We start from the raw sequence: 12201 nt of genomic DNA on the forward strand, positions 1-12201 counted from the left end.
CATTATTGTTATTGGTCCTTAATGGTATCTACTAGACATAACAAGCCACCAATAGAAGGCAAAAAATAACCAGTAGAGACCCACTGTGACCATTAAAGTTTCCATTAAAACCAATACAATTCACATTATAACCATTAAACCCATTACAAATTCTATGAGGGTTTCTGTTGGGGTTTCTTCAGCAGGGTTCATTGTAACCAAAACAAAATAGATTATTTTCCACATCTTTACAACAGCACCTCCCAGAGTCTTTTATTCCTTTTATACAAAAGCAATTTGCCAGCTTTAATAATTTTTAAGTTAGTTCCTGTTATCACTCAAAGTGTGGGCGGCTGTGTCTCAGGTGGTAGAGTGGGTTGTTCACTAATTGTAGGGTTGGTGGTTCGATTCCCAGCCTACATGACTCCACATGTCGAAGTGTCCTTGGGTAAGACATAGTTGCATGGCAACTCTTCTACCATTGCTGTGTGTGTGAATGAGACACAATGTAATGTGCTTTGGAACCGCTAAAGTTAAGAAAGTGCTATATAAGTGCAGACCATTTACCAAGTTTCAGCAGCTTTAACAGTCATTCCCTCAGCACACTCTCTTTTTCTCTCACATGAATTTAATCACACAAAAATAAACTGGAAAACACAAAGTCTTCTGCCCTGAAGGTGGACAACATACTGATGGTATATAGCACTGACATCAAAGACTTCTTCTGTAAATGTTAAATAAACCTCTTCTTACAGAAAGCTATACCATATACACGATTTTATGTGTTTTCTTTGTTAAATGACATGTTTTTTTTTTTTTTAAATTGTTGATTTTATGAGTTACAATAGAAATGATAATATGTTAGGAAGAGTGCATTAATATAAACATATTTCTCAACAACTTTCTTTCATTTATTCCTCTTTGTTAACTGCTTAACCTGGTCTGGGTTGTGGTGGCTCCAGAGCCTATACCCAGAATGCTGAGTGTGAGGAGGGAATATATCCTGGTTTGGATGGCAGTCCATCACAGGGCACCATGCACACACACACACACACACACACACACACACACACACACACACACACACACACACACACACACACACACACACACACACACACACACATACATATATTCAAATACTCATTCACACACACATTCACACATTCTTGGGCAATTGCCAGTAAGTGGATTGACATTTAGCATAGCCAATACACATGTTTTTGGGTGGTGGAAGGAAACCCAAGCTTTGGATCCATCCAGGGACCCTAGAACTATGAGATGAACAACTTTCCTGTCAGAATGAATTCTAACATGGCTCATCCTAACTCTTCCCCAAATATTAAATCAATCAATCAATCAATCAATCAATCAATCAATCCAATGAATAAATTTGTCTTTTTAAGCACAGGCCTAATGTTCATTGTGCCATTATTCAGACCGTGGAGGAATAAACAGGCGAAGACATGGTGAAGAGTAATAATAATGCTGCTTGTTGGAGTGGAGAGTTACAAACAGTAGCGCATGACTTTTATTTCACATGGCTGAGGATCTGCGATGCAGTAAGATGCCCTGAGGTTTGTGAATACGAGTCCCTGTGCCCTCTCAGCATGACATTTTCATGTTCTCTGATGTTTTCTCAGCTTTCTCCGATCCGTGAGTGAGTGAGTGCTCTTGGGGCTTTAATGTCAGTTTCTGCATCGCTTGTCACTACACGCTACATGATGGCTGTCAGAAAGGTAGCCAAGGCCCGTAGAGACTGCAGCTTCAGCTCCACAAGTGAGAATTTATCTGTTTATAGGCCAGACCAAAGTAGTTCCTTCACCTCAGATATGATGTGTGTGCCATTTTAAAAAGATGATTGACATATAAGCTTGCATTACTTATACCAGACTAGGATAAATTTTAATACTTCACGAGCATGACACTCATTAAATACATATTTCATTTTGGAATATAAAGATGTGGTGCTTTACATTTGTGTCATCTTGTAAAAATGATTGTGAAGTATGTAAATAAATGTAAAACATGGTTAGACTTTTAGGCTGTGGGGAAAAAAAAAAAAAAAAACCCTTATAATATCTATACTGATATACAAAAATCAGTGTAATGTTATACATCAGAACTTTATTAGTATCTCAATACCAATACTCAGATTGTTGGCTGTGGCATTCAAAATATGCTCAACTGGATTTGAAGGACTCAGTGTGTGCCAAGAAAACATACCCCACACCATTAAACTATTACAATCATTCTGACCTAGGCAGGTTGGCCTTTTTATTTTGATTATAAATACAACTATAAAATGATTCCATGGCTTATGAACTATCAAATTTAGGTACAGTCTGTTTCAGTTTGATTTGATTATATAATAATAATTTTTAAAATAAAACTAATACACCAGAGGAACTGTTTCTACCATACTGGAAATAAAAATGAGAAAATAGCTAAAAAATGTTTATTGAAAAATGCATAATTATTGATCAACGTTATGCTCTATCATAATGTAGTCAACCTTCCAAAATTAATAGAGTTAAATTAAATATAATGTTTATACATGTATCGTCTGATATTAGTACATGTCAAGGTTATTATAAAAAGCTTTATATAAGGTTATTATATATATATATATATATATATATATATATATATATATATATATATATATATATATATATATATATATAAAAAAAAACCAAAAAAACAACAACAAAAAAAACACTAATATTGGCACCCTTGGTAAATATGAGTAAAGAAGGCCGTGAAAAAATGTCTTTATTATTTAACCTTTTGATATTTGATAAACAATTACAAACACTCATGTTTATCAAAATAAATCTTTTTTAAATATAGGTGTGCAACAATGAATGGCACCCCTATGAATTCATATGAGAAAAATATATTTGAAGTATATTCCCACTGATATTTAAATTTTTTGTAGTACATGTGGGTGACTAGGAACAGGAAATTGTTCAACCATGACTTCCTGTTTCACATGGGTATAGATATGAGGTAACACATGTTCCAATTTCCCTAAGTCATTCATAATAATGGGTAAGACCAAGGAATATACAGTAGCTCTGATGTGTGGCAAAAGGTTGTTGAGCTTCACAAAATGGGAAATGGCTATAAGGAAATAGAACAAGCTTAGAAAATGCCCGATTCCACCATCAGGGCAATAATAAAGAAGTTCTAGTCAACTGGAAATGTTATGAACCATCCTGGAATTGGACGTGTGTCTATATTGTCTCAACGCACTGTGAGGAGGATGGTTCGAGTGGCCAAAAAATCTACAAGGATCACAGCTGAAGAACTGCAGAAGTTAATTGCCTCTTGGGGTCAGAAAGTCTCCAAAACTACAATCCAAATTCATCTATATCACCATAATTTGTTTTGAAGGGTTTCAAGAAAAAAAGCCTCTACTCTCATCCAAAAACAAACTCAACCATCTTCAGTTTGCCAGACTCTACTGGACCTTCAAATGGGATCGGGTTCTATGGTCAGATGAAATCAAAATAAAGCTTTTTGACAATAAACACCAGAGGTGGTTTTGGAGCACACAGAGAGGTAGCCATATGGAAAAGTACCTCATGCCCACGGTTAAATATGGTGGTGGCTCTTTAATGTTTTGGGGCTGTTTTTCTGCCAGAGGTCCTGGACATTTTGTTACGATACATGGCATCATGGACTCAAATATCAACAGATATTAAATGGAAACCTGACTGCCTCTGACAGAACACTTAAAATAGGTCGTGGTTGGATTTTCCAGCAGGACGATGATCTAAAACAAAAAAATCACCACAAAAATGGTTTACTGACCACAAAATCAAGGTCCTGCCATGACCATCCCAGTCCCCTGACTTGAAACCCATAGAAAACCTGTGGGGTGAACTGAAGAGGTGAGTCCACCAGCGTGGACCTCGAAATGTGAAGGATCTGGAGAGATTCTGTATGGAGGAACGGTCTCAGATCCCTTGCCATGTATTCTCCAACCTCATCAGGTATTATAGGCGAAGACTCAGAGCTGCTATCTTGGCAAAGGGAGGTAGCACAAAGTATTGACTAAAAGCGTGCCAGTAATTGTTGCACACCTATATTTAGCTATATATATATATATATACATATATATACACTGTATATAAACCTGTGTTTTGTTTGCAACTGTTTGATATCAATGTCAGCAGAGTATTTTTGTGATTTTTTTTTTTTAACAAAAGCTCAAAAGGTTAAACAATAAAGCCAATTATCACAGCCTTTTTGCTCATATTTACCATGGGTGCCAATATTAGTGGAGGGCACTGTACATATCTATCCAAGAATGAGACATTGATTTCAATTCAGATGTTAGTAATTAAATTAATATTTCATATTGAAAAATAAAGACGTGACAGCTGTCAAAAAAGTTGTTGGGGCCCGTAGTGACTTCAGCTTCAGTTCCAAATGTAAGAATATATCTGTATATGAGGGATATGACATCTAAGCCATTTATAAATATAAATATGTGAACTGGTTTTTCCATATGTTCCAACTGGTGTCAAACTACTATTTATGTCAAATTTTGACATTTTCTACTATATACATACATAAATGTATATGGATAAATGATCTCTGGCTCTATTGGATAAATGTATTTGTTAATGTATGTAAATGTATTTGTTTCCAATCTCTGGCTCTATTGGATAAATGTATTTGTTCATTTAAGCATTTTAAATCATGCCACCGGATTACAAACTGTATTGCTTAGGTTTTTGTCCTTTTTCCTATGTGTAACTTAGCTAGCAAGGTTTTAGACATCTTCAGACAGGCTGACTATGTTAATCAGTGTGTTCATTTAACTGGTTCTTTACAAAATATGAACTTTTCAGGAAGACACCAAGGCAAGGTTATAATAACAATAATAATAATAAAAATTAAACAACAACAACAACAACAACAACAACAATAATAATAATAATAATAATAATAATAATTTGTTACTCTATACGATATACAAGGAATAAAAAGGAAAATAATCCACATTCTGTGTAACATCCTTTGTCCTGAAGGATTTCCCATGGCAGAAAACTTCCAGACTATAACAAAATGTTGATGCTTGTCAACCTATTGACAAGGTTGACAATTAGACTTAGATAAAGATTATCATTAATGTTAAGATTATTCTTAATGTTATTCTTATCTTCTTAATCTTAAAAGCCTTAATATTATGCGCAACATCCATCATAATATCCATCGGCAAGTGAATTTATGCAAACCTAGCATTTAAACTACAGCCATAACAACTGTAAGAGCAATGCTGTTGTAGAAAATTAATCAACACTTACAGTACAGAATCAAGAATTCTACAGTGTTGTGAAATAGACACATAATTAACCAAAAACACTTTTACTGATACACAAGTCAGTGGCAGATGAAGATATTGTATAGCATGAGTGGGTCAGTAATTAAAGCAATCTTGGCATATAGAGCTTATGAAACCCCCCCTGCCCACACCACCACCACCCTTTTCCTATTGCTTCTAGATGGTGTGATGGCACTAGTTATGTAATATTGCCAATTAGTTACTTCAGAGTGACAGTTAATTAAAGAGGTTAAGTGACGGTTCAGCAGTCTTAACACACTCTGTCTAACTGAAATCATATTCTTCAAAACTTTTAGCCTAGCTTTTTTTAAATGGCATTATATAACATAGTGAGGTCAAGAAGCTTACAACTAGTTTGTCAACTCTCATTAATTAGTGAACTTAGATGATCAAGTATGTCCACACAGGTCATTTTAATTAACACTCTTCCTTGGATGATCTCAGTAAGCCCAGGATTACAGTTCCTTGTGTTATACTGTCACGCTGGTTACCATCACTTAACAAGTGACTGTCACTTTTATTAAGTCTCACTCACCTTACCCATGCTGCTGTTCCTACTTTTTCTGCACTCACTTGTACACATACAGTATAAACATCCTCATAAATGAATTTTGTGTTTACAAAATTTCTAATATGTTTCTGCTTTTCACTGTTATTGTTATTGTGTTATTTTATACTGTAGCACTGATACAGGTAGCTGTTTATCTCTTAAAAAAGGATTCTTCAGAGATCTTAGCTTCTTAAAATGGTTCTACATGGAACTGTCTCAGATAGGGAAACTACATAGGGTTCTACAGAGAACCTTTAAGGGTAGCCCAGAGGGATAAGCAGAAGAAATTGAACTCATGTTTGTAGGTCTGTATGTTTGTCTAGACTCTTATAAAAATGTTTCTCAAAAGTTCTTTGCATGGTTAACAGAACCTGTCTAACTGTCTGGGGTTCTATTAATAGTTTTGCTAATAGTTCTACATACAACATTTAAGAGTTCCTACAACGGAAAGTTTTAGGGTGCCAGATGGAAGCATTTTGCTATCTATCTATCTATCTATCTATCTATCTATCTATCTATCTATCTATCTATCTTTTAGACAAAGGGTTAAGGATTTGGATATTTAAGGATCCTTAGCTTCCTGCACTCTTAGAAACAAATGGTGGTCTTCAAGGGTGGTTTAAGTGTCCATTCAATCAAGGGTTTTTAACCCTTAATTGACCCTTTTTAACCCTTAAAGAGATCTACATGGAAACTTTTCTGTTAGAGAATCTGGCATAGAGTTCTATATAGAACCTTTAAGGATTTCCCCAGAGGGAAAACTCTAGAAACCTAAAGTGTAACATGGAATCGTCTACTTGGGACCCTCTCTGATACGGAAACTATATGGAACCTAGAGGGATTCCACCAGTGGGCAAACCTTTATGCTTCTAGAGCTCAGTCTTGGGAAATGGTTTTTTTTTTTTATCTTCTTTCTATAATTAAGAATCATGAGCTTCATAAAATGGTTTCTGATAGAGAAAGAATTTGGTGTAAGTTTGGACATAGAAGAGTTCCCCCAGAGGAAAACTGAAGAACCCTTAAGGATTCTAAAATCTAGAGTTTTTTTTTCCCCCATCAAGCCTCCCTCTCTCTCTCTCTCTCTCTCTCTCTCTCTCTCTCTCTCTCTCTCTCTCGTCTGTTTACAGTCTTAGAAAAAGGGTTCCTTGTGGGTTCTCCAGATGGTTAACAGTTCTAGCTTTCCAAAGACGATCTGATTGGAGTCTGTTTTGAAAGAAAAACCCTTGTTATAGAAAAGGGACAAATTATTTTATGCTTCTAGTACAAGATGGAACCTATATTTCTAAGAATGTATCTGTTTCTCTATCTCTGTACCTATTTTATTTTTAATTCCTGCCTATTCTGATTGCGAATCAGTTTCAGTTGCATGTTATAAATACTTGAAAGAGGAAAATAAATTAGAGTGAGGAAGAGCTGATGAGTGGCTCCATCAATAAAAGTTGAACACCATGTTCCCTTCCACTGGATGGAGCTAAAGCACCTTTACTTGTCTGGTCCTTAAAATAAAGAAGCATAGGAACACTCTTGTCATTTACCCAATGATTTCCTCCTTGTTTTGTGCTCTAATTAATTTGTGCTATATCAATCTGACCACCTTTGTTCTGGCTCTTCATTCTCAAAACAGTTCTTCTTTCAGCATTTTTGCTAGCAGATTTCTCGATGGTATATTTTGATATATTTTGTTCACTGGTAGAGTCATGCAAAAAAAAAAAAAAAACCAAAAAAAAAAAGAAGATGATGATTTATTTATTCATTAATTCAGGTGCCTGGGTGATTTTATGCCGAGGAAGTCCACGGAAATCCAGCGTTCATGCACCGTGCGTGTGTGTGTGTGTGTGTGTGTGTGTGTGTGTGTGTGTGTGAATAATCCTGAAACTGGGCGGGAATTGTCCTTATAAAGGAATGAAGGGGAGGACGACTTCTCTCCATTCTGCTCTCTGCTTCAGAAGGACGCAGATGTCCCACACAGCAATGGATTTACCAGGTAAAAAAAAAAGGATGAACTTAAGAACTTAAGAGGAGAGAATATACAGCTAAAGAAAGATTTTTTTGTGGATGTAAATGAGCAGGAGAATTTGCATGTGATTTATTGTAATGACTTCATATACACGTTGGATTTAAATCTATAGATATAATGTTATCTGTAGTGCAGTTAAAAGGATAAAGTTTAAAGTTGTTGATCTATGGTGGAGGCAGATGATGGTCAAGTGAACCTTAGAGGCAAAATGTCAACATGAGTTACAATTTTTAAAGTTGCTTGAATGACAGTTTCATTTGTAAATTAGAGATTCATTGCAAAGTTTATGAGAACAAAACTGTGCGAAATTTTTATTAATATAAACAGAGATTGTGCTTTGTAGAGATTTTGGTCTTTTAAAACTTAATCTGTACTGCACTTTTCTTTTTCCCCCAGAATATATCAAACAAATTCTCTGAATATCTCCAATATCAGTTGAGAAGAAGGAGGGAAAAGGCGAGCATCAGTTAGCGTTAGAGAAATAAAGACAAACAAACAAGAGAGATCGGAGGAGGCGATTAACGCCATAAGAATTCCTCGAAGGAGTTGGATTTAACAGATTTGTAACCTTGCCTCTGTGATTATGATGGGACGCTACATCGCACAGATGTTGGTGCTTGTCTTCGCTCTCCTCCTGGTGCTTGGCATTGACGTGGCATTGGGTCAGAATGACACCGAACCCGTCGTGCTTGAGGGGAAATGCCTGGTGGTGTGCGACTCGAACCCATCGTCGGATGGCGGTGTGACATCAGCGCTTGGCATCTCGGTGCGCTCTGGGAGTGCCAGGGTAGCGTTCTCGGCCGTCAGGGGCACCAATCATGAGCCGTCTGACATGAGCAACACCTCCACCACCATCTACTTTGACCAGGTCTATAACTTATTCATTGCTTATGGATTTTGGGAGTTACTATACACTACACCTGCAATGCTAAATAACCTACAGGGTTCTGACTGCACAGATATACAACGTAGGTGTTAACAAAGCATACTGGCTCTGTTTACGTGCTTTCATTTCTAAGTGATGAGGTTTTGGAATGCTTAATAAGATAAAAAATAAGATTCAGTATTCAGTTAACACCTATGCTTTCAGGTTCTGTAGGGCATATAACGTTAAAATTGGCACCTATAGTGTTTAATTAAATTATTCCAATGTCAGGAAGACTCAGCTTTCAGATGATAGTCATCACTGGTGAATTGTAGATTCACTTTTTATTTTGAAATTACACTTTTGTTGCTAGATTAACCCCATTAGCATAAATGAATTAATATGATATTAGCACTAATAATAAATGAACATGGATAGGCTTAAATTGCATCCAAGTAGACTAATAGAAAAGAGTTGGACTGTGTGCTACTGTGATTTGGTATTTTGGCATACATTTCTGTTCTTGTTGCCATTTATCTGTTTTTATTATTGATAAAGACTGAAAATCTTAATACTAAAAATAAATCCACCCACAGTACACTTACTTACAGATAATACACAGCACAATACTTCGCTTACAATGTTGAATGTCCTATCTGAATCCGTTTACTTGTACATTGCTGTACAAACTCTTGCGTTAAATGAATACATACAATATTTAATTTAATTGCCTGCTAGCTGTTATTAATTGCCAGAACATGTATTATCTCTGATGACTTTTCAGTGTACAGTATACACATGATGTGAGCACAAATATGGCCAAAAACTGCATATTGTATAGCCTATTTTGCTCTTTGAAATCATATTTTAGTTACTGACTTGAAAAACGTCCTTAGAAAAATCACCTACACTTCTGGATTAATTATTAGTATTCAATTAATTTACAGTTAATTAAATGTTGCAAGAGTTAACATATTAGGTGTGAATTTAAGAATTTACAGATTTTTTTTACTGTCGAATGTTTGAAATTCCCTTATGCCACACTCTTGAGAGCAAATTATCACTTACATACTGCATCAGACATTATTGCGCTGCAATGCTGTTCTTCACTAAAAATCGTCATTTTGTCCGCTCGTGATCAAGATCATCAAGCCGAGGCAATAGCATCAGAAAAATCACAGACATTACGATGTGATTATGTAAAAAACAGTTGAAGCTCCATTGCACCATGTTATGCCCTGTTAATTCACAAATTGCTCATGTGAATTTAAATAAACATGTGACATCATGTAAATAATAATGTAATTATATGTGAAAAATAAAACCATATCCCTTACATGTGAAAAATGGAAAAGTGAAAATTAATTAATTAAAATCACTTGCGAAGAGTAAAACAACATATACTACACGTGAAAGAAAGAAAAAAAACGTGAAAAAAATGTTGCACAGTTTTAATTCTGATTAAAAAGGCTATTGTAAATAATTTTTAAAAAATAATAATATGGAAAATGTGTAAAAGATGAAGTGTGAAGTTTTTTGTGACTATGTGTGAATAGAAAGACAAATTTTTTTTTCTTTTTTTTTTTTTTTTTTTTTTTAGAAAATAATGAACAGTATTGTAGCCTATTATTGTACAACTCTAAGCATGATATGGAAGTCATTCAGATAAATCCAGGCTATACGTGAAGATTCGAATTGTCTAATAGGTTAAAATGCATGTGCTGCTGCTTTTGTCAGGTTTTAGTGAACATCGGCAACCATTTTGACTTGAAGGCCAGCGTGTTCACAGCACCGCGGAGGGGAATTTACAGTTTCAGCTTCCATGTGGTGAAAGTGTACAACAGACAAACCATCCAGGTGAGAATATTAAAGAGGATCTTAATGGATTAAGGTGGTAGAGCTCCATTGATGATGAATAACTGTAATCTTGTGTTAGAGAGTAACATGCATGGAAACGATGATTAAATGACCCAATAGAGGAAAATACGGAGTGTGGAAGATTGCAACCTACAGAACTGAAATCTTACTTTTAAAGGAAGCACTAATTAACCTGGTTTGATTTGTATGCCTGGTGTGAATAATAAACAAGCATGGAAAGGATTTGATTTAATCCATGTGAGAAAGCAGATTTAGATTTTTTTGTAGAAGTTTTTAATGTTTAATTCAGAACAGAAGCGCAGAGGAGCACGCATCTGTGTCCTATACAAGAAAATCCCATGCTGAATTAAATCTTAGTGTGTAATTCTCTCTTATAGAAGTCATTCATGTCCATCTGAATTTATAGTATATTATACTGAAAGTGTCCATTTTTGCTTTCTAGGCTACCCTGGTAGTAAATGCCCCCTTAAGGACAATGTGTGAGTTATTAAGGGAAATAGAGATTGTTTACAACCCCGATGTCTATTTGTGGAGAAATTAGGTTTCTGTAGAACATCAACATTTTTTTTTCTTAGTTTCTCCACAGGGGCCCTTTAGCACTGTGGCTCCCAATATGTGCAGGTTTCTCGGTTATTTAGGGATTAACTTGTCTTTAATGGGATTTATTGACAGACAAATTAAAGGGAAAAACACAAAAAGTCTTAGTAAGGTGTTGGACCACCATGAGCCGCCAGAACAGCTTTATATGTGAAAATTAAATATTTATGTGATTTGTAAATAGATTTAATTCTGACCAAGTAGACTTCTTTAAAATATAGCGTTCTTGAGGAGTGCCATATATTAGCTTTAGATATACATTTCTGTATGTGTAAAAATACATTCTTGCAGGTCTAAAAATAAGTGTTTTTAGCTAAATACTCACCTAGGTTTCACGTTTGTGCATTAATATCTGAGCTTTAACCATTTTTTGTGTTCAGGTGAACCTGATGCACAATGAATACCCCATCATATCTGCATTCGCCGGAGACCAGGACGTCACGAGGGAGGCGGCGAGTAACGGAGTGCTACTGATGGTGGAGAGGGAGGACCGGGTTTATCTCAAACTGGAGCGAGGGAATCTCATGGGCGGATGGAAATACTCCACCTTCTCTGGATTTTTAGTTTTTCCTCTCTAATTGCTCTAAAGATCTACTGACTCTTTTTTAAAAGAGCTTGGAGGTATTCATAATATGCTGAATATGGACCCTGGAGTTTGTGTATTAATCTTATATATCCAGACAAGAGGAACCCGTTTGGATTTTATAAAAAAAAAATATATATCTTTCGCCTGAAAATGAAAATGGACAACTATATAAAAACGAAGATGAAGAACTGGGAACCCGGACTGCATATATTTATATTGACCAATGCTTTTCGTTGTGTTTGTAGAGCCTTAAAGATTGATGTGAGGTTGATTATGGAGTTGCAGACCTTCCCGATTTGAGCAACGCGTTACTAAAGCAAATTTGTTTTTGCACGAATGGAAGATCTTGTTTGTCTGTGGTGTTCATGGT

At 35.6% G+C, this 12201-nt stretch overlaps 1 protein-coding gene across 2 annotated transcripts; it reads left to right on the forward strand.

The window, feature by feature from the left end:
- The first annotated feature begins 7503 nt into the window (after window positions 1–7503).
- Window positions 7504–11983, forward strand: cbln2b (cerebellin 2b precursor). 2 transcript variants are annotated; one of them, XM_053611612.1, is made up of 4 exons: window positions 7504–7872; window positions 8302–8773; window positions 10508–10627; window positions 11626–11983. In XM_053611612.1, the coding sequence occupies exons 2-4, from the start codon at window positions 8489–8491 to the stop codon at window positions 11821–11823; spliced, it is 603 nt and encodes a 200-aa protein (XP_053467587.1). In that variant the 5' UTR covers window positions 7504–7872; window positions 8302–8488; the 3' UTR covers window positions 11824–11983. The 2 variants fall into 2 exon arrangements, with proteins under 2 accessions (XP_053467587.1, XP_053467585.1); XM_053611610.1 differs by having other exon boundaries at window positions 7504–8773.
- Window positions 11984–12201: the final 218 nt, after the last annotated feature.

The sequence above is a fragment of the Ictalurus furcatus genome, chromosome 23 (genome assembly GCF_023375685.1).
Source record: "Ictalurus furcatus strain D&B chromosome 23, Billie_1.0, whole genome shotgun sequence".
Lineage (NCBI taxonomy): Eukaryota > Metazoa > Chordata > Actinopteri > Siluriformes > Ictaluridae > Ictalurus > Ictalurus furcatus.